At 38.2% G+C, this 22191-nt stretch overlaps 2 protein-coding genes across 2 annotated transcripts; one reads left to right on the forward strand and one right to left on the reverse strand.

Annotated features, from left to right (window-relative positions):
* Nucleotides 1-15495: 15495 nt before the first annotated feature.
* LOC123678653 (intracellular protein transport protein USO1-like) lies at nt 15496-17989 on the forward strand. The gene is made up of 2 exons (XM_045615789.1): nt 15496-16832; nt 16909-17989. The coding sequence occupies exons 1-2, from the start codon at nt 15496-15498 to the stop codon at nt 17987-17989; spliced, it is 2418 nt and encodes an 805-aa protein (XP_045471745.1).
* A 564-nt stretch (nt 17990-18553) lies between these two features.
* LOC123678654 lies at nt 18554-22116 on the reverse strand. The gene is made up of 2 exons (XM_045615790.1): nt 22110-22116; nt 18554-22005 (listed from the first exon to the last, which is right to left on the reverse strand). Exons 1-2 carry the CDS (start codon nt 22114-22116, stop codon nt 18554-18556), a joined length of 3459 nt encoding a protein of 1152 aa, XP_045471746.1.
* Nucleotides 22117-22191: the final 75 nt, after the last annotated feature.

Genomic DNA, 22191 nt, shown 5'->3' on the forward strand with positions numbered 1-22191 from the left:
TGGCAAATGCGACAACAATTTCCACAAATCTTGCATGCTACGTGCCGCAAACCAAGAAAATGCAACATGTAAACATGAGATGGTCGAACCGAATACGGCGATAAAAATGCTTGAAATGGAAAATACACTTCTCAAAAGGCTTCTACAGGAGATGACAGAGAAAAATCAGGTATTGATGGAAAACAACTCCCTTCTAAGAGGAAAAATAACACAAATGGAGAACCAAAACATTCATAAAAAATCATATGCACAGATAACAGATAACCAAAATAACCCAGTTAATATCATAAACAAAACAAATCCCATAACCAAACCTATAATGAGACCACAGAAGGAAAATAAAACGGACAATCAGAATACAGATCCTTCAAAAGTATTTCAATCAACCTCTGTGAATAAACAACTTAACCTTAAAACGAAGAATGTAAACACTCAGAATCAAGAAACGATAAATAAACAAATGGAACATGAGCTCACAAATATAGATGATGTGAACGGATTTAAAGAAGTCAAATATAAAGTTAATAAAAGACATAAAGTCAAAACAGGGACTGGAATAAATAATAATACAACATTCAAATCATCCAAATTGAATGAAGACAAAAAAGCCTGGCTGTTTATATCAAGAATACATAAAGATGTTACAGAGACAGATATAATCAAATTTATCGCCAATAAAGGAAAAGTACAAGAGAATAAAATATCAGTGAAAATATTGAACTTGAGGAATAATGAAAACATACATTATAACAGCATCATGTTAGGTGTCCCTTTTGAAATGAAAGATATTGCATATGAAAACGATTTCTGGCCAACTGGAATAAAATACACAAGATTTGATTTCAAAAGGGGACAACATTTTTTAGACAAAAGACCCCCCATAAACAATCAACTGTAAATGATCAGAAAAAACAAAACAATCAATATAAAATCACAATCTTTCATCAAAATATAAGATCAATTGGAAATACAACAGAAAAACTAGAAAAACTAACAGACGAAAACCCAGATATAAAAATAGTATGCATCTCGGAACATTGGAAAACGGAAAAACAAATCATGCATCACACCATAAAAAACTTCACTTTAACGGCTAAATATTGTAGACCACTAGGAGAACATGGAGGAACTGCAATATTTGTCAGAAATGACATAGAATCATGGGAAAGACAAGATATAGGGAAAATATCAAAAATAAAACAATTTGAGTGTGCTGCCATAGAGTACCACTTAGACCACAAAAAATGGATATGTCTTGCTGTATATAATGATGGAAATACAGAACAAATTACAACACAGTTAACACCTATTTTAGAAAAACTCACAAAGGAAAACTATGAAATAATAATAACAGGAGATTTCAACATCAATATGCTACAAGAAAACAAAACAAAAAGAGATTGGACGAACTTTCTAAAAACCTTCGGAATCGAGCAAACAATATTTGAACCTACAAGAATAACCCACTCAACATCAACATGCTTAGATGGTATTTATGTCAAAGTAAACTCTCCTTATAGCACAGAGATATTACAAACTCATGTATCAGATCACCTCGCACAAAAAATATCTTTTTCACTCAATAAAACTATCAATTATACTCACATAAGAGCGTTATCTGAAAAAAACCTCAACGATTTAAAAAAATCATTATCCCAACAGAACTGGTCATCAGTTTATGAGTGTGATCAAAAAAACATTAATGAACAATTTAATATATTCCATAATATTTATCTTGAACACTTCAATAACAGCTGTCCTCTCATAAAAATTCCAATAAAATCTAAAAAACACAAACCAAAACACAACAATATTGAAATTCAACAAACAAAACATGAGTTAGATATATTATTTATACTGAGCACTAAAAATAAAAAATTCTGGAATAAATACATAATAACAAAACAAAAATATGATAAACTGCTCACCAAAAACAAAACTGACAACTTCGGAAAACTCATAGAAAATTCAGACAATAAAAATAAAACAATCTGGTCCATTGTAAATTCTCTACATAAAAACAATTATGATACCCAAATTCCTAGGAAACGAAACATGGAAAATTTAGCAAATGAATTTAATGAATACATCTTACATGCTGCTACTAACCTTACTAAAAACATAAACCAGAAAAAAAGGCCAATGACATATACCAAAGCACAACATATATTTACAACACAAAAAATTAATGAACAAAATATAATGGATATTATCAAAAAGTTGAAAAATAAAACCTCAAGTGGAATAGATGAAATCTCAAACAAAACAATTAAACATACCAAAGAGGAAATAATTCAGGTAATAACATATATCATTAATAACTCTATCACAGAAGGATATTTCCCATCAAAACTTAAAACAGCAGAAATACGACCGAAATTCAAAACTGGTGACCCTGAAGATTATGGAAATTACAGGCCCATTAGCATAATCTCATCATTTGCAAAATTATTCGAACAGGCATTCTGCCAGCAAATAATGGAATTCTTCATATCAAAAAGACTACTTGGCTCAAACCAACATGGATGCTTGAAAGGAAAATCAACACAAACAGCAATATTCCAATTTATAAAAAGAATTATGGAAGCCTTCGAAGATTGTGAACTGGCACTAGGAATATTTCTGGACCTGTCCAAAGCATATGATTGTCTTGACCCAGAAATCCTCTACCAAAAACTTGAACACTATGGAATACAGGGAAACGCATTAAGATGGATTAAATCCTATTTCTATGGACGTACGCAGCAGGTTAAAATTCGGATAAATGGATCAGACATTAAATCAGAAGAACGGCAAATCAAGATGGGGATACCACAAGGCAGCGTAGCAGGGACAGTAATGTTTCTCATTTATATTAACGACTTTGGTCATATTTCTCTGATCGAGGACCGAACAGAAATAACAAATGTTCACTATGTAGATGATACAAACCTTCTAACAGTACAACCATTATGGCCTGATCTCAGGAGTATAACTGAAAAAATAATGCACTACACTGAAGAATGGTTAGAGAATAACAACTTAATACTCAACAAAACGAAAACCAAGATGATATTATTCCATACAATACACTCTAATATAGAAAATCCTAGAAAAATCAACATAAACAAACAAGAATTCAAGATATCAGAATACACAAAATTTCTTGGTATATACATTGAAGGTGATATGAAATGGAAAACACATATAGCAAACTTAGAAGACAAAATTGCATCATCATTGTATGCTTTCAGAGTAACAGCTAAATATCTAAATCCTGAAGTAACGAAAACTGTATATTATGCAATGATAGAATCAAAATTGAGATATGGACTGATATTTTACGGATCTGGAAACATACAATCCCTTTTCAGACTCCAAAAAAAAGCTGTGAGGTTAATATGCAGCTTGAATTACAACCAATCATGCAGAGGATTTTTCCGGCAGAAAAGGATATTGACATTATATGGCTTATACATACAAGAATGCATTCTGTTTATACATAAGAATAATGAATTATTTGAACAATACAAGAATCTGAAGGAAAGATATGAAACTAGAACACAGAATTATAACTATCCCAAATATAGACTAACAACAACCCAACAACAAGCAGAATACAGATGTCTACTATTATACAATCATCTACCAAATGAAACAAAGAACATCACAAACTACAAAATATTTAAGAAGAAAATATTCTCGATGTTGATGGATATGGAACCCTATTGCCTACAAGATTATTTAGGAAATAACTAGAAAATATACTACTTTTTTGACACTATTTCATTTCAATTCATGTTGTGAACTTGAGACGATTCTGAAATAAAGAGTATTTATTATTATTATTTATTATTTATTATTATTACTCTATGCGCATGGCCAAACTGAAAATTTGAGAAATCTCGAAGAATTGTGGTTATGTTTGGCAAACAAATGGAATGATTCGATATATGATTCGAAAATATTTTATGTTTCAATAAGAAACAACATAGTTCGGCGTAAGTAAGTTACTAAGTTACATAATATAAATAATATATTGAATAATTATTGTATACTTTCAGATCTCCTAATAATTCATCGAATCATTCAGAAAAACACCACAATGAATTTAATTGGACGACGATTTTCCTTCGTGAAGATGATTGCCCACTAGATACAGAGAAGTTTCAGATGACCTGTATTTAAAGAGAATCTTGAACCCCTTCAAATTAAATCCAACCGGAAACAGTTTGCTGTGAGGTGTTCATGATTTCATAAGGATAATTTTTCCATATAATGAATGGAAAAGTAAATTGATTAATTGAAATAACCAAAAATCTACAATACAATGATTCTGTTGATAAATTCAACTACTTGAATAAGTGAAGCACTAGTTCTGTAATGAATATTTATTCAAACTTCATACTCATCGATGTACTGAAAAATAATTTCAAAGTCACTGATTTCACCATTAACGCAGATCCTATCCTATTATCTAGTACATGTACTGATCCAATCCATATGTTTCAGAATCAATAGCTATTGATATTTTAAGGCATATACATAGTTTGTAGTTACTGTCCGTGGTTTATAGATATTATAATAATATAATGAATACATCTGAGATCAGGAATCATTGAGAATTAATTGGAATAATGGCAGGCCTAATTTAATAATTATTGAATGTTTTTTATTTCGCACAATCCATCTGAGGCTAAATGAATCTACGTAAGAAGTATAAGAGTAAAAAATGTTAAACCTGGTTATTTATAAATTAAATGAAAATAAAGACAATTTATTATTATGGTAGTTTCTACTTCAATTCCTGTTTTTTGATATGCATTTTTTTGTTTCAGTAATGAAAAATCTTTATTTCAAATTGCTTTGAATGTTGTATACCTATTGTGGGGCACAAGAGAAATATTTTTCTATTTTGATTTGAATACTGGATTTAAAGTAAAAGAGTGGATTTGGCAATAATACATGATTTCAAGTCACTGTTAATCTTTTGATAAGTTTATCAAAAACTTCAGTTTATTGAGTACTTTTGAAAAAAAGGAATACCTTACAAGAATTCAGAATTTATTTTACATGTAGTTGATATGTGAAAACAAAAAAAAAGAGATTACATAATTGTTGGGAAGTTTCATAATATTTTCAGTTTATCTGTTCGATAACAAACAAGTAAATTTACTTGTACGTTGTACTTCCTTTTTTTCTAGCCGAATACCATTTTACCATCTTCAGGAAAATGAAATTTTCGAAGATGTTGATTATAACATTGATAATATTAAGGAAAGACTAATTGCTTCTTTATTATCGAAAGTACTCAAGAGCATTTTTTGGAGTTACCTATTGGGTATCAAATTTTCAGACAGAATATTGGCCTTAGTGAACACTAAGAAGAAAAGGATTTCAAATATTTTCATGATAACAAATTACTGAGCTTTGGCACAGCCCTATAATATGAAGATATTTCATTAAAGTTAATATTCTATTTTGAATAATTCTGATCGAAACTCATTTTCAAGTGAATTTTCACAAACTAGGCTCCTTATAAAATAACACCAATCAAGATCTGAAATCCCATTAAAAACTGCTGCTACCAAACATTACTATAATCTTCTTCCAGTCTTCTGAGCTTTCATCGATACATAACAATACATCCTAAAATTTCATTTTTACGTGATTGAATACTTCTATCCATTTGCTATTCGATAATTTCATCCTAGAACATTTGATTGACATACTTTTAAGAGGGCCAAAATTGTTTTAACGTGAAAATAAATAAAAAACTTCAGTGAGTTGAAAAAAGCAGAATATTCAATAGTGGATATTCATATTGAATACCACCATTTCATTTTTAATACAAAAATCAAGATCAATAATAAATCAATAATGGAATGTTGAAGATTCATGAAACTTATAAGCTTCTAGGATGAAAAAGGAAAAAAATTCAATTCCTTCTGGAAATTATTTATTACTCCTCATACTACTGTTATTTTCAACAAGATAAAATCGGAATTTTTCCATCACAAAATTACCTCTGTGTGATACAGAGGTGATTCCATCTTCCACATAAATCCATTCATGAAACTGCCTTTTCATTTTCGAGCTAAGTTATTGTGTAGGTACTTAGATAAAGTATTCTGGGTTCATTCAATCCAAAATGCAAGCGTTCTTACACTTTTTGCTACCCTAAAAATTTAAAATTTTTCTCACTGATTCCATGATAATAAGAATTCAAATTGAACACTGGTTTGAATACCACTTTTTTGCTGACCTCTAGATAACAAAATATACTCAATTAGCCCAAATTTCTAATTATGTACAAAACTTCAACCGTTTGTTGGGTTTCTTGAATTTTATTGACAAAACATAACATAACCTTTAAACATAACATTACAGATGCGAGATGATTAGTATTCATAGGTACATAGATTTAGCTTATTATTCTGTAGGTTTTTTGTCATTATAGTGTTTTGTGATTGTAAACTTGGCAACGTGGGAAGTCCACAGATGATTATCATTTATGTTAATTATTTACCTTTATGAAAATGAAAGGTTATATGAATTGGTAATACGAAACGAAGTGAAAAAGCGAAAATAAATGATTGGATATGAATATCAGATTTAATATGGGTGGTTGCAAGCTGAATTTTTTATTATTATCGAATATAAAATAGAAATCAAGAGAAAAATAATCAACATATTTATCTCCCACGAAATTGCTATAACTCATTTATTATATTGAAAATAATACTTCGGTCACCAATGGGAATGGAAAAAGTGAGTTTATGCTTGTTTTGCTAATATAGTAACCCATTTCCAAAGTTCAAATGGTATAAATTTATGCTTGGGAAAACTTCAGTGGGCTGATTTCCAGGTTCGGCATAGCTCATTATGAAAACTTAAAATGGCCATATCTTTTCAACCGAGCCGAATCGGAAAAAATGGTAAATGAAAAAAGTGTTTCTTTTGACCTCAAGAATCTACGGTTAAAATATATGTACAAGTCAAAGACTCACCCTGTATATATATATATATATTCAAATTCAATAATTCAAGAGTTATTCCAGATTTCATTTCTCCAGAAACGTCTAATAGGCCGTCGAACTTGAACCACCGTGTATATATTTTTTAAAATTTCTTTTTTTTAATTTTTTTTTTTTTTAATTTTTTTTTAAATTTTTTTTTTAACTCTTCACACAGCAGTCTGTGGATTTTGCAGAAACAACCGGACGCGAGCGTCAAGATTGTTTCTGTTTGCTATCAATTAGTGCGGATACACAACCTGACGTATTATATTGATTGTTCCCAAAATGACAGCCTTCTGCATCCATGTGATGGCATTCGGAGGTAACTTCAGCTGTCTCAAATGTTTGGTCGTGAACTCGTGGACCAGTCCGTTACAACTTATGATGAGAGGCATCACTTCAACTTTGTTGAGTCTCCACATATCTCTCATTTGTCGGGATAGCGCTTCGTACTTCTTTTTCTTCTCATCATACGACTTCTTCAGATTGCCATCCATAGGAACCGCAAAATCAACAATCACGACGGTTCTGTTTATCTTGTTCCACACCACAACATCCGGGCGGTTGTGTCCGACGGCTATATCTGTGCTGATTGTGATGTCCCAATAAACTTTAAAACTGTCGTTTTCCATTATTGGTTGTGGAGAGTACAAATGATGCGGTGTGAAACTCTGCAGCAGGCCGTACTGCAGACAGAGCAGCTGATGCACCACCTTGCCCATGTTGTCGTGGCGGGCTAAATATTTTGTTGAGCATGCCGATGATATGTGCTGCACCGATTCTTCCGCATCATTGCATAGCCTACATTTGGTGGTCTCCACGGGGAGTTTCATCACATATTTGCTATAGGTACGAGTTGGTACGACTTGGTCTTGTATAGCGAGGAATGTAGCTTCTGACTGCGGGTACAGGTAGCCCTGTGTGAGGTAGGTGTGTGAGCCTGCCTGGTCGACCTCTTGCTGACTGAGGCTTGTGTGGAATCTTCCGTGAAGAGCTTTAGCCTTCCAGCTCTGTTCTAACCTATCTATGTGATTTTGTATTACAGGTTCCCCGGCTCTATCCTCTAGAGTAATGATGTTACGATCCCCATGCATCATTATCCATTGCTGAACAGGTAAGTGTGTATTTCTGAAGTATGTGCTTAGATTTTGTTCTTCTTTCAGGCAGGCCTGTTCAATGTTGGTTAATCCTCGACCTCCTTGTTTTCGTGGTAAGTAGAGCCGCTCAATCGCTGAGTTAGGGTGGTGCATACCATACTCTGTCAGTGTTGTTCGAATACGTCTGTCTATTTGTTGGAGCTCTGTCTTGGTCCAGGTGAGTACTCCAGCTATGTATAAGAATGGCCCAGGTGTTCAGTGCCTCGATTATGTTCCTAGCTGAAAGTTGTGTCTTCAGGATCTTTCGTACTCGTTTCATCAGCTCGTTTTTAGTATCCTCTTTATTCTCTTTTTGTCTTATTTCATAAGTTTGCCGGATACCCAGATATTTATACCTCTGTTCCAATTTTAACTCTGCAATCTCCCTTCCATCCACCATCTCGATATTTCCTCCATTAGCCATTTTACCCCTTTTAACCTCGACCATAGCACATTTGTCCAGCCCGAATGACATACCAATGTCTTCACTGAATCTCCTGACGAGTTCCAGTTCTCCCTCTAGGTGTTTTCGTCCTATGGCGTATAGCTTTAAGTCATCCATGTAAAACAAGTGGCTCAGCTTCAGATCGTTATCGATGGAGTAGCTATAAGCAGTTCTATTGAGGATCTTACTCAGCATGTTCAGGGCTAGGCAGAACCATCGCGGGCTGAATCCATCCCCTTGGAAAATACCTCTTTTTATTCTCACCTCATTTGTCTGATATTGGGTTGTTCTTCCAGTAATGCTTATTGTTGTTCTCCAGGAGGACATCAGTATACTGAGCAAGTTCACAATATCTTTCTTTATTTTATAAATCTCAAGAACCTGGAGAAGCCATGAATGAGGGACCGAATCGTAGGCTTTCCGGTAGTCAATCCAAGCCATAGATATGTTTTTCTTCTTTATTTTGGCCTGCTTGGTGATTGCTTTATCAATTATGAGGAGCTCTTTGCTTCCCCTGCCCTGCCTCTTACAACCATTCTGCTCCCAAGCCATAATATTGTTCCTTTTGAGATGAATTTCTATTTTGTGAGATATGATGGAAGTCAGAATTTCGTATACTGTTGGTAGGCATGTAATGGGTCGATAGTTTTCAGGGTTCGATGGGTCTCCTTTCTTAGGAATCATGTAAGTGATTCCCTGAGTAAAATATGGGAAGATGATGCTTGGGTTTTCGAGTGCCCTCTGAATGAGCCGCGACAGTGTTCCGTGAGTTGACGGCAATGACCTCCACCAGTAATTATGGATTCCGTCAATCCCAGGTGATGACCAGTTTTTCATTCTTCTCACTGTTTCGCGTACATTCTCTTCCGTGACACACACTGTCTGCATTTCCGGCAACGTTCTTAGATTCTCCTTTTCGGCTCTGATCCAAGGAGCACTGTCGTTGTGTTTTGAACTTTGAGACCATACTTGGGGACCAGTAACCTTGCATGCTGTCGGAAGATGGGGGTTCTGCTCCCTCCGCTGGTTCTCCCAGACTCCTGTAGAATTCTCTCTGGTTTTTCGAAAACATGTTATTTTGTCGATGTCTCAGGGTTCTTTTGTGATACCGCCGTAATCTATTCCCCATTGCCGCCACCTTCTGTTTGAGCTTCTCCGAGTGGGATTTTAGGCTTGTGCGGTAATTGGATGCAGTCTTTTTCAATTTAGCTTTTTTAGAGTAAGCCCGTGTTTTTTCTCAAGTCTTTTGCTCGGTGTTTGTTCGCGAAGGTAAGCAGTTAGAGTTCCTATTTCTATCCGCATATATATATATATATATTTTTTTTTTTCTTCCACCATCTCTTCGGGTTTGGTTTAATTTCAATCGGACAAACACATTGTCAAGATCAAAATAGTGTTCAGAATCCTTGTAGGAATTTTCTAACGATTCGGGTGGTAGACAGGATCACTTGCTTTTGGGAAGCTGAAATGACATCAGGTTCCAGGCACAATCTCTTAGTATTCTCCAGCAGGTGTGTCTCCACCAAGCCATTCACCGATATGATCATCGGGAAAATGCTGATCGTCCTCAAATTGTGGAGCTCACGTAGTTGGAATGCCAAGTCACCGTATTTGGTTATTTTTTCCGTGTAAGCTTTCGTGATGTTATCGTCCGCCGGGATCGTGAACTCTATGAGTATACATGTTTTTTGTTCAGTATCGAAGAGCGCGATATCAGGTCTGTTATGCATCACCGCTCGATCCGTTACTAAGGTGCAGTCCCAATATAGTTTGTAGCGTGCATTCTGTAGGAGAGGTTTTGGAACATATATGTGAGTTGGTAGGTTTTCCCGGATTAAACCAAGCTTCAACGCAATCTGTTGGTGGTAGATCTTCACCATGGAGTTATGCCTCTCCAGGTAATCTCTTGGAGCAAGTATAGGACAAGATGAAGTTACATGTTGTAATGTTTCAGGTGCTTGGGAACATTTGCGACAGCGATCAGATGGTACGTCGAGTTTGGCAATATTTTTCTGGTACATTCTTATGGGAATCACCTGATCCTGTATTGCCATTAGTCGACCTTCTGTCTCCGGAAAGAGGTACCCTGCTGTCAGGTAAGTTAATGACTCCTTTTTATTTATATTTTCCTTTTTCAGGCAAGCAGGGTATCTTCCGTGCAAGGCTTTGGAGCACCATTCCTCAATGAGATCCTCTAATGTACGATCTACCGATTGGGGGTATGATCCCGAGAGGTGCAAAACCGAGATATCCTGATCCGCTTTCTGAATTGCCTGGAAGAAAGGTGAGTTTTTTTTCAGAAAGTAATTTCTTAATGTGGTGATGTTCTCCAGATGGATTTTCTCCAGGCTCAATAACCCTCGACCTCCTTGATGACGTGGGACATATAGTCTTATCGTCGAGGAATGAGGGTGGTGGACTCCATGTTTCGTGAGCATACATCTTATTGCTCTGTCCATTTCTTGTAGGTCAGTTGTCGACCACGTGATGATGCCAAAAGAATACGCTACTGTTGGTATGGCCCAGATGTTGATGGCAGTGAATAGAGATCTAGAGTTCAGTTTTGATCGTAAAAGCATGTTGACTCTTCCAAGAACTTTCTTACGATATAGTTCCTTCATCTCTGATGTTTTGATATCTAAAGCCCGTTTTATTCCGAGATATTTGTATGAATCATCTACATCCAGGGATGGTATGGTAATCTGATTCATTAATGTAGTTACAAGGCTTGTGTTTCGAATTTTTCCACGTCTCACTTCCAGGGTCGCACACTTATCCACTCCAAAACTCATGCCGATGGAATCGCTGAATAGCGACACTATTTCCAGGAGTCTCCTTATCTGTTCGAAATTGGCACCATACAGTTTAAGGTCGTCTATGTACAGACTGTGATTTATTCGAATGTTCCTCTGCTTGTCAATTACATATCCATATTCTGTGTTTCTCAGCAGTGCACTCAGAGGATTGATCGCCATGCAGAACCATATTGCACTGAGTGTGTCACCTTGAAAGACTCCTCGGTTGATTTTTATGCTCCTGGACTCCTTCATTTCATCCCCAGCACGCATGAGGAGAGACGTCCTCCAGGTTTGCATGAGGAATCTCAGGAGACTGATCACTTGTTCGTGGACTCCGTGCATTTTAAGAACTTTCAACAACCAAGAGTGGGGCACCGAATCGAAGGCTTTCCGATAGTCAATCCACGCTACAGATATATTGCGCAGCTTTTTACGGGCTTGCTTCGTCACGATGTAGTCAACAATAAGCAGTTCTTTAGAGCTTTTGGTTCTTATACGGCCCCCACCTTGTTCCGGTGCCATCAGGTTATTCGTTCTGAGGTGTTTGTTTATGTGTTTAGTGATCACAGCTGTCAATATTTTATAAACCGCAGGGAAGCAGGTTATGGGCCGGTAGTTGTTCGGGTTCTGAAGGTCTCCAGCTTTCGGGATTAGGTACGTAAGTCCCTGTGTGAGGTAAGGAGGAAGTGAAAGGGGGTCTGTTAATGACTTCTTGAGAATCGAGGACAATACTCCATGGATATTAGTGAAGTGTTTCCACCAGTAATTATGTAGTTTATCACAACCTGGGATTGCCCAGTTGTTTGTTCCTTTTAAGACCTCTTCTATATCAGATACAGTTATCTCAACTTCATCCATTTGGACTTGCGGTATTCCGGATTCAGCCTCCTTTATCCAAGACATCTGCTCATTATGTTCGACGCTCTCCGACCATACCCCACTCCAATACTCCTCAGCAACCCCAGGTTCGAGGTTGACATCTTGACTGACGCCTTTTTGTTCAAGATCTCGAAAAAATCTCTTCTGATTCTGGTGAAACATTCTGTTATTTTTATTTCTTTTTTCCTTCTCATTGTATCGTCGTATACGGTTCCCTAAAGCTTTGATCTTCTGTTCAGGGTGTCATTTAAAAGGGTTATCTTATCCTTGAATAGAGGATCTCTCCGTTTGATCCGGAACTCAGATGCGAGTTTTTTAATGCTCTTCATTACTTTTGTCGAAGGATGTGGAGTAGCTAGGTAAGTATGAAACGTTCCAATTTTTTTTCTAAATTGCACGATTTTATTTTCCAGGCGTCTTTTCCATGGTGGTGATGAATTGAAACATCGGGAGTTGTCATCGCCCACTTGATATCCTTGAGCCTCAGAGACAGTCACCGCCCCAGCATACACTATGTCCACCAGATCGGAAAGTGTCTCAATTCCAGTGAGGTGTCTTGGTAGCACAGAGTTCAACAACTTCACCGAATTCAACAGCCTCTTATTGTGTTGCATCCGTGGGATCTTTGGCCTGTTTTCTAATGTTAAGCCTGAAAACTTCATCAAAGTCCCAACAAACGCTTCTTCGATCTCATTAGTCTCTACGTCACCTCCCAGATACAATCCGCTACGTCTAACCCTCAGCGATGATCTGCGCGGACTGGATTCCACCCCATCTGTGTTCATATTTTGTACCACTTCGAGTGGATAACAGCTTCCTTTGATGTTGCTCAGCTCAGCTCGAGACAGTTTTCCACCTTTCATCATCCATCTCACCCTATTTGATAGAAGTTGGGCGTATGAGGGTCTGCTGGGATACATCTCCTCCCATATTTCAACCAAAAGCTGTCTATAAGTTTTTCCGGTTCGTTCAGTTAGGTCCTGTGCAATATAATGCGCACGCATCAAAATACAATTTTCCTCGTATGTCCAGCGTGTGCGCCTATCTCGTGTTCCGCTTGTAACGGAATGAGCATCTTGCTCATTCAAGTTTCCATAGCTCACTCTTTGGAGAGTGACGAGGCTCGGCCTTGCGGTGCCATCTCGGGGGGGATGCGCCGCTCGCTCCACATCTAACCCCAACAGGTTGTACCTCTGGACGGTTCCGAGAGGAGCCAACCTGAGACTCCTCACCGCCCTGATTTGCATTCCTTCTTGTAACGGGAGCGATTTAATTCAAGCTTACAGAGGGTGCCAGCCTCAGGTAAGTTGTGGTGACTCGGGTACGCGGGGGCGTCACTCCCCGATGGCACAATGCACCACCCTGCGTATATATATATATATATATATATATATATATATATATACTGTGAACTATTGATAAGGGTCAAACGACTCGATTATTTTGGAGAATAAAAGAAAACTCTTTATTCCTTGCCAAGCTTTCGAATTTATTTAATTCTTCTTCGATGGTCCAGTTGACGAGTGAAAGGAAGAAGGCAGATTACGAAAGTGTCAAAAACAAACAAAACAATATACCTATCTAGCCAGTTGACACAAAGGAGAAAAAATAAATAAATTGAATATTTTAAGTAATATATTTTGGTTGTGAAAAAAATGTTTTTATTTTGTTGACGTTTCAAATTGAAGAAAATTATTGTCGTTTTAATGTCCAAAGGATCAATGTGAATTGAATTAAGACAAATGTTTTGTAGTTTTGCAAGTTTCCTAAACATAACCTCACATTCTGTAAGTGAATTATTAACGAAGTTATTGTTAAACTGAATATGTGAAGGATTTGTAATGTATTTCAGAAGCCCTGAAGAAGAATTAAATAAATTCGAAAGCTTGGCAAGGAATAAAGAGTTTTCTTTTATTCTTCAAAATAATCGAGTCGTTTGACCCTTATCAATAGTTCACAGTTATACACTAAAGACTCTTAAAAATAAGTTTGAAGTATATATATATATATATATATATATATATATATATATATATATATATATATATATATATATATATATATATATATATATATATATATATATATATATATACTTCAAACTTATTTTTATATATATACACGGTGGTTCAAGTTCGACGGCCTATTAGACGTTTCTGGAGAAATAAAATCTGGAATAACTCTTGAATTATTGAATTTGAGAGCATAATCATGTTAGGACACTATCCTTATTTTTCACCGTAGAATCCAACGAAATCACAAAAAAATAGGGTTCTAATTTGAAAATCGAAAGTTATGATCAAATTTTGTTCACAATTTTTTGCACAATATTTGAAACACCCTGTGATAATATTTTTCAAATTCGAGATATGCAAGATATTCCTACATCATTCTTTTTTGAGAAGGCGAATTGAGTATACGCATAGGATATTCACAGTAAAAATAATTCACGTAATTGTGACTAAGGAAATTCTCTCTTTTTTTCGTTTTTTTCATAATATTTTGAAAACTATGAGGACTAACGCAATAATTTTAGCAGAGAGTAATTGAAAATGGAAATCTTGATAATATCTGAGACATAAAATAAAAAAAAAGCTTTTTTCGAAAAATTTTTTTTTCTTGTAGGTATAACCGGAAATGCCGGAACTTCGAAAATATTTTAGCTGAATAGAGCATCATGAACAATGTCATATTCCGAATTTTCAGATTTACAATCGGCCCTGTTCTACAGAAACGTCTAATAGGCCGTCAAACTTGAAACACCCTGTATATATGTATATCGAGCGAAATATCTTATTTGGGTTTATAGTTGAATGTTGTCATTGTAGATGGAGTTACATGGAGAATTTTCTTGGGGAATATATAAAATTATTATCGCGGACGGTTATCTTTGAATATCGCTCTGCATGATAGTTCGAGTTTATGTTGATTACTTGGAAATCTGGGATTGAAAATCGATACTGGGTGAATCTAAGAACTTTTCTTATGTATGAGGAACGGAATTAGAAATGAATCAATCATAATTCCGGGAAAATTTGACGGTGAATAGCGAGAATATCTCGGAACTGTTGAGTTTTTTTGCCGTCATCCTTTGTTATCGCAAAGCAGATGATGCATAGACATTAATGTGTGAAGAGTTCCATACACTGACAAGGTTTTCATTTCATACTTCTTCGGATGGTGGTTTAGTGAAATTTTAAGAAATATATTTTCCTCAAACAGGCACGTACTGGTAGAGTATGAACTACACCTATGAATGCTGTAAGAAGAAACAGAACATTCACACTGTATGTATGAGATGTTTTAGTCATTTTCATCTGAGCTGTCTGGAAAGGAAGAAATCAGCTAAAGTAGTGGATGGAGGAAGTTGCTTATGTTCTATAGAATGCCAGAGAAGTTACAAACGTGAGGAAGAAGAGAAAGTTTTACAAGTGAAGAAACTGAAGGAGTATACCCAAAAAATTAAGAACTTGGAGGAGAACATTTTTCACATTGAAGAGGAGAACGAAATAAAGGTGAAAGAGTTGTCAGACCAAATGGATAAAATGAGTCTGTTGGGTATTGAACAGGAAAACCAAATAAGAACTCTTAGAAGGAATAGTGAAACTTTCGAAAACGAAGTTCTTCTATCGGAGAGTGAATATGAGGCGAAGATAAAGGCATTAGAGAAGAGTGAAAAAGAACTGCACGAAAAATTGCAGGCTTCTGAGAAAATGGTCGCTAGTATACTGGAGGATTTGAATGCCAGCAGAAGGATTGAAAAGGAGTTAAGGGATGAGGTAAACAAATTGAAAATTACAAATCAGACCCTTGTCAGTAAAATAAAGGATCTTGATGAAGAAAATGAAAGGAATAGAGAAGATGTACAGGCCAAATCAGAGGAGATTGAAAAACTAAATGAAGACTTGAAACAATTGAAGAAAGAAGAACAAAATTTTGCGAAGGCCCCAACCCATAAAAACGATCGAGAGGAACAGGGACCATATATGTGTGAAGGAGGAATTCCGGATGAGAATTTGCTGAAACTGGAAAAAAGATTATATGGGAGATTACTATTACAGTTACGAAAGAATTTATTACCTGAAATAGAAGATAAGAAGACAAAACCAAAGGATGTAGACGACTGCAAAAAGGCACACTCCAAAGATAAAGATGATGGTGAAAAAACACAACCCAAAAAGAAAGATGACAACAAAACAGCTCCAACTAAAAACTACGCTGATGTGATCAAAAAATCTGAGACCAGGAATGTTAACAACAAACAGGAATATATAACACCACGGATAGTTATAAATGAAGAACAGACCGTTTTATCTGAAAAAGAAGATCACCTGAGGAAGAATAAGGTTAGAGAAGATTTTTGGACAACAGTGGGAAATCAAAGGAAGAGGTCACGAAATAGGAGTGCGATAGAGGGAAATAGTGACATTGTTAATCTGCCACCAGATGCAGTTTTCACCAGTGCTGAAAAGAAAGCCTGGCTTTATGTGGGCAGAGTGAGCTTAAAGGCAACGGAGGATAACATCAAAAACTTCCTTGTCCAAAAATTTCCAAACAGGGAGTTCACAGTTAATATGTTGCCCAAAAGAGAGGAGGCTGGTAGTATCGCTTTCAAGGTTTCAACCGACATCTCGTTGATCAATGAATTACAGAAACCAGAAATATGGCCTCAGGGAGTTCTCGTCAGAAGATATCAGTTTTTTCGGCAGAGAATGTCTAACTAGTATAGCTAGACAACCAGAGAAGAAAAGAGAAGAATACCGCGAAAATGAAATAACAGTAATCCATCAGAATTTACAATCGATAGGAAATTGTGTAGATGAATTGAACGAGTTCCTACAGGCCCAAAACAAGTGTACATTCCTATGCGTCACAGAACACTGGAAAACCGCAAGTCAACTTCCGATCTATAAAATTGAACACTACAACCTGGCTGCAAGTTTCTGCAGAACCTTAGAGAACAAACATGGGGGGAGTGCTATATTTGCCAGAGATGGTTTATTAGGGAAAGTAAGAAAAGAAGCCACAGAGAACTCAGTAGAAAATCACATTGAGATTTCAGCTTGCGAATTTAAGATCAACAAGACAAAGATCGTTGTATCAGCAGTATACAGAACACCAAGTGGAGATTTCGAGACATTCCTACAGAGACTAGAAAAACTAGTAGCACTCTTCACAAATGAGGCTAATAAAACGGTGATAATAGCGGGTGATTTCAACGTAAACTTTGTCAGCAAGGATAGCATTGAAAGATTACAAATGTGCTCAATGCTCAATTCCTATGGTGTATACCCTACAATTAGCGAAAACACTCGCATAACTGAAACAGCAGCAACTTGTGTGGACAATGTTCTAGTTAACAGGTGTAGTATTTCGGGGGAAATCCTTCACTCACAGATTTCTGACCATACCGCACAAAAACTTACAGTTACTATTGGCAAGACAGAGACCAAAAAAGTAATGAGGAGAATTTTCAATCAAGAAAACATTGATACTTTTCTAAATGCCTTAGGAAGTTTAGAATGGATGGAAATTCGCGAAATAGATGAAAGAGACGTTAATGGACAATGTGAATGGTTTATGAAGTTGTATCTGGCATGTTTCAATGGATGTTTCCCACTCAAGAGGATCACACTAGGAAGTAGGCAAAGGAGAAGAATGGATCCAGAGGTGGCAGAGTGCAAAAACAGACGGGATATTCTCTATACAGTAAGTAGTGTTAATGGAATGTAATTGTCCGCAAAAAGGGGGTTTGCGGTCAATTTCAGATGAATTTTTCTACTAATATTGAACAACCGAAAAATTGTGAAATGCAACTTACCCCAACGGGCTGCAGAAGAAACCTAGGCGAATCACCGCTAATCTGGTTCCTAAAAGGAGGTTCCAAGGAAGGGAATTCAGGGGAATTTACCTCCCTTAAGTACCTATGGCTTCACCTGGCTGATGATGAATTCAGGGCACTTCACGAATAGTTGTTCAATATTATTTAGTTCACTAACACTAGTAGATGACGATGAATAAGATAGATGAAAATAAACTAAAATTAATTACGATGAGTTATCAGAAGATTAATTAATTTGTCTCCTTTGAAACTTTTCTGTATTAGCACGTACGATCGATATTGAAAATCTGTTCTGTTTCTCCGCTGACAGCCGATACGAAATCAGATTCTACCGGGGTCGTTCGAGAACAAATACGACCGTAGTTCACGACTGAACATGCCGCCCGCCCTGAAGTGTCCCTTCAGTAAGATAACTGAACTGAAGAAGTGAACAGACGAAATATTTCAGGAGCAATCTACTGAGTTGGAAGAGGACACAATTTAACGACTGGTCGCCGAATTGTCCCAGACGCAGTGGCAACATCAGCAACGCGGGTTGTGGAATCAGTTCCCGGAAAAACAGATGATATACGACCGATAGACCACTTTAGAGGAGGAAGATTGTCATCTCGAATGACGACAACGGTACCTGGAAGGATAGAAGTAGATGGGTGCAACCATTTGTGACGTTGCTGCAAGGTGTGCAGGTACTCCGTACGCCAACGCTTCCAGAAGTCCTGCTGAAATCGTTGGACTAGTTGCCAGCGAGACAGACGGTTTACTGATACGGAACTCACATCGTTATCAGGAGGAGCGGTGAGGGAGCGAAAAACCAAAAAATGCCCTGGTATGAGAGCTTCAAAATCAGAAGGATCAGACGAAGGGAGATACAGAGGACGAGAGTTGAGAATTGCCTCCACCTGAGTACAGACGGTGAGAAACTCCTCGTACGTGAGTTTTTGCTCGCCGATAACGCGAGTGAGATGATGCTTAGCAGATTTGACAGCAGCCTCCCAAAGGCCGCCAAAGTGAGGGCTGGAAGGAGGTATGAATCGCCAGTCAGTGCCAGAGGAAGAGGCGGCATCACACAGACTTTGTTGATGTTGTGGAGCAGCCAATAAGCGGCCAAGGTCACGAAGGTAATTATGCGCACCCACGAAGTTGGTGCCGTTATCCGAAAAGATAACAGAAGGATGACCTCGGCGTGCAACAAAGCGACGATAAGCAGCAATGAAAGCTGAAGTGGATAGCTCAGACGCTAACTCTAGGTGAACCGCTTTAGTAGTGAAACAGATGAAGACGACTAGATATGCTTTGGTGCTGACGGCTCCGCGCAGTCGCGCACTCGTCACGTAAAATGGACCGGCGTAGTCAACGCCAGTGGTAAGAAAAGCCATAGCAGAAGATAACCGCTCAGGCGGAAGATTGCCCATTGGCTGAATGAGAGGACGAGGTTTGCAGGAGAAGCATCGGTTACATTTTCGTAGACGGTTACGAACTACGTTGCAGCCATCCAAGATCCAGAACCGTCGACGAATGAACGAATGCGTAGCTAAAGCACCGGCGTGAAGTAGACGATAATGGGCATCATCAATGATCAGATGAGTGAGATGATGATTTTTGGGTAGGAGAACAGGATGTTTGTGTTTATAAGGTAGCAAGGAGGCTGAAAGGCGACCACCGACACGTATAAGTTCATGATTGTCGAGAAAGAGATGGAGTTTCATGACAAGCCGATGACGAGAAGAAGGTTTTTTAAGTTCAGCTAGCTCCTCAGCAAAATGCAGAGACTGAACTAGACGTATCAAACAAATTTCAGCTTCTTGAAGCTCAATAGAGGAGAGGAAACCTGACCGAGGGAAAGATGGACGACGAGCATTTACCATGAAACGTCGACAAAAGGCAGTTATGCGCTTGAGACGAAGATACGAAGAGAAACGTTCTATGAAGGTGGGCTCATTGGAGATGGCCGCTAACATTAAGGAGGAGATCGGCTTTGCTTCGTCGTCCACCTGTTCAGTTTGAGATGAATCGACAGAGGAAAGAGGCCACGAGGATGGGTCGAGAGACAACCAAGGAGGACCGCGCCACCACAATGGGTGGTGATGAATATCTGAGGGCATCAATCCTCGAGAGGCGCAATCAGCTGGATTGTCTTCAGATATCACATGCCTCCAGCAATTAGAAGGAATCAAATCCTGTATCTCAGCGACTCGATTGCCAACAAATGTCTTCCACCTGTGACTCTCACCACGGATCCACGACAAGGCAACAGAAGAATCGCAAAAGGCAAAATAGTCAGCACTGAGATTCTGTAAAACGCGGGTAGACAAATGATGCATGAGCTTTGCGAGAAGATGGGCACCGCAGAGTTCTAGACGAGGCAGGGACATTGCCTTACAAGGAGAAATTTTGGATTTGGCCGCTAGAAGAGACACGTGGAATCGACCGGACGATGTAGGAGTGCTTAGATAAACAACTGCAGCATAGCCGGATTCAGAGGCATCACAGAAGCCGATGAAGCGATGAGCAGAAGAAGAAACGGCAGGGATGAATCGTGGTATGTGAAGCTCTGTCAACGTGGGAAGCTGGGATTGAAACTGCAACCACCGGTTTTGAATCTCATTCGAGAGAGGTTGATCCCATTCTAGATGAAGTAGACAGAGCTGACGAAAGAAGATTTTGGCAAAGAAAGTGACTGGAGTTAGCCATCCCAAAGGATCGAAGATTCTAGCCATCTGACTCAGCACATTCCGTTTGGTGACTGTCGTTGAGTTTAAACGGACGGAATAAAAGAAGTGATCAGATGCAGGATTCCATCCAAGTCCCAGAATTTTGAGACTTGGTTCACGGTCAAGAAGAAGGGGGTCAATAGAGGAGGATTCCCTACGATGATCAGATGGGATACCGTCTAGCAGGGGAAGATGATTAGTAGCCCATTTACGCAGCTCAAAACCACCCGCCATGAGCAGGTCTTGAACCTGCTTTCGCAATTCAAGAGCTTCAGATTCGGATGAACAGCCGGTCAAGATGTCATCGACATAAATCTCATTCAGCAAGACTTGCCTTGCCGTAGGAAATCTGAGTCCGTCGTCCGAAGCTAGCTGATGAAGGGTTCTAAGTGCTAGGTAAGGAGCCGAGGAAACTCCATAGGTGACTGTGTTCAGATCCCTCTGCTCAGGGCGTATCAGGATCTGTCGATACATCTGTCTGATATCGGCAGTAAAAACAAATTGATGTAGACGAAAACGAAGCAGAAGAGTGGAAATGTCCGCTTGCAGCTTCAGGCCGGTAAGCAGAAGATCGTTGAGGGATTTGCCATTAGCAGATGCGCAAGAGGCGTTGAAGACAACTCGAATTTTAGTAGCAGGATCATCTGGACGGTGTACAGGATGATGAGGAATATAATAAGGTTCATATCGAGGATGGTCAAATGATTCAGGAACCAATTCCATGTGACCACTCGAGAGATAATCTCGCATAAACTCATGATAGGCGACACGAAGATCAGGGTTATTTTCTAGACGATTTTCTAATCGAAGAAACTGCCTAGTCGCCACATTGACAGAGGTACCCAGACGATAAGATGAGAAGGGCAAACCAACAGTGTATCTGCCAGTGGAGTCACGAGTGACTTCAGCGCGATACAGAACTTCACACTCCTTCTCGGCAGGGGTCAAAGGAAGCACGTCAGGTACTTTATCGAGTTCCCAAAAACGCCGAACGATGTTGACAAGTTCCTGATCTGAATGACGCGGGGAGCTCAGAGGGTCCGTGATGACAGGAGAACTTATCACATCAGATGATGAGATACGGGCAGAAGCATCAGAAGAATCAGTATTGTCCGAAGGAACATGGCAGGCGGCCTCTGATAGAAGGACTTTGGGCTGAGAAGGGGATGGAGAAGACACAGTAGATGATGAGCCTGCTGAAAATGACGGAAAAGTGTTTTGACTAGAAGGTCGAATGCGACTATGAACAGTGGCTGGTGAGAAAGACACGTGTTTTGTTTTCCTCCGATGGCGAGCATACGGCCCATAAAGTACCCAACCTAAGGTGGTAGATAATGCACCTGGAAGCTCAGACGATGGGCACAAGGTGCCAGGAAGAACTA

Source organism: Harmonia axyridis, chromosome 4, assembly GCF_914767665.1.
Source record: "Harmonia axyridis chromosome 4, icHarAxyr1.1, whole genome shotgun sequence".
Taxonomy (NCBI): Eukaryota; Metazoa; Arthropoda; class Insecta; order Coleoptera; family Coccinellidae; genus Harmonia; species Harmonia axyridis.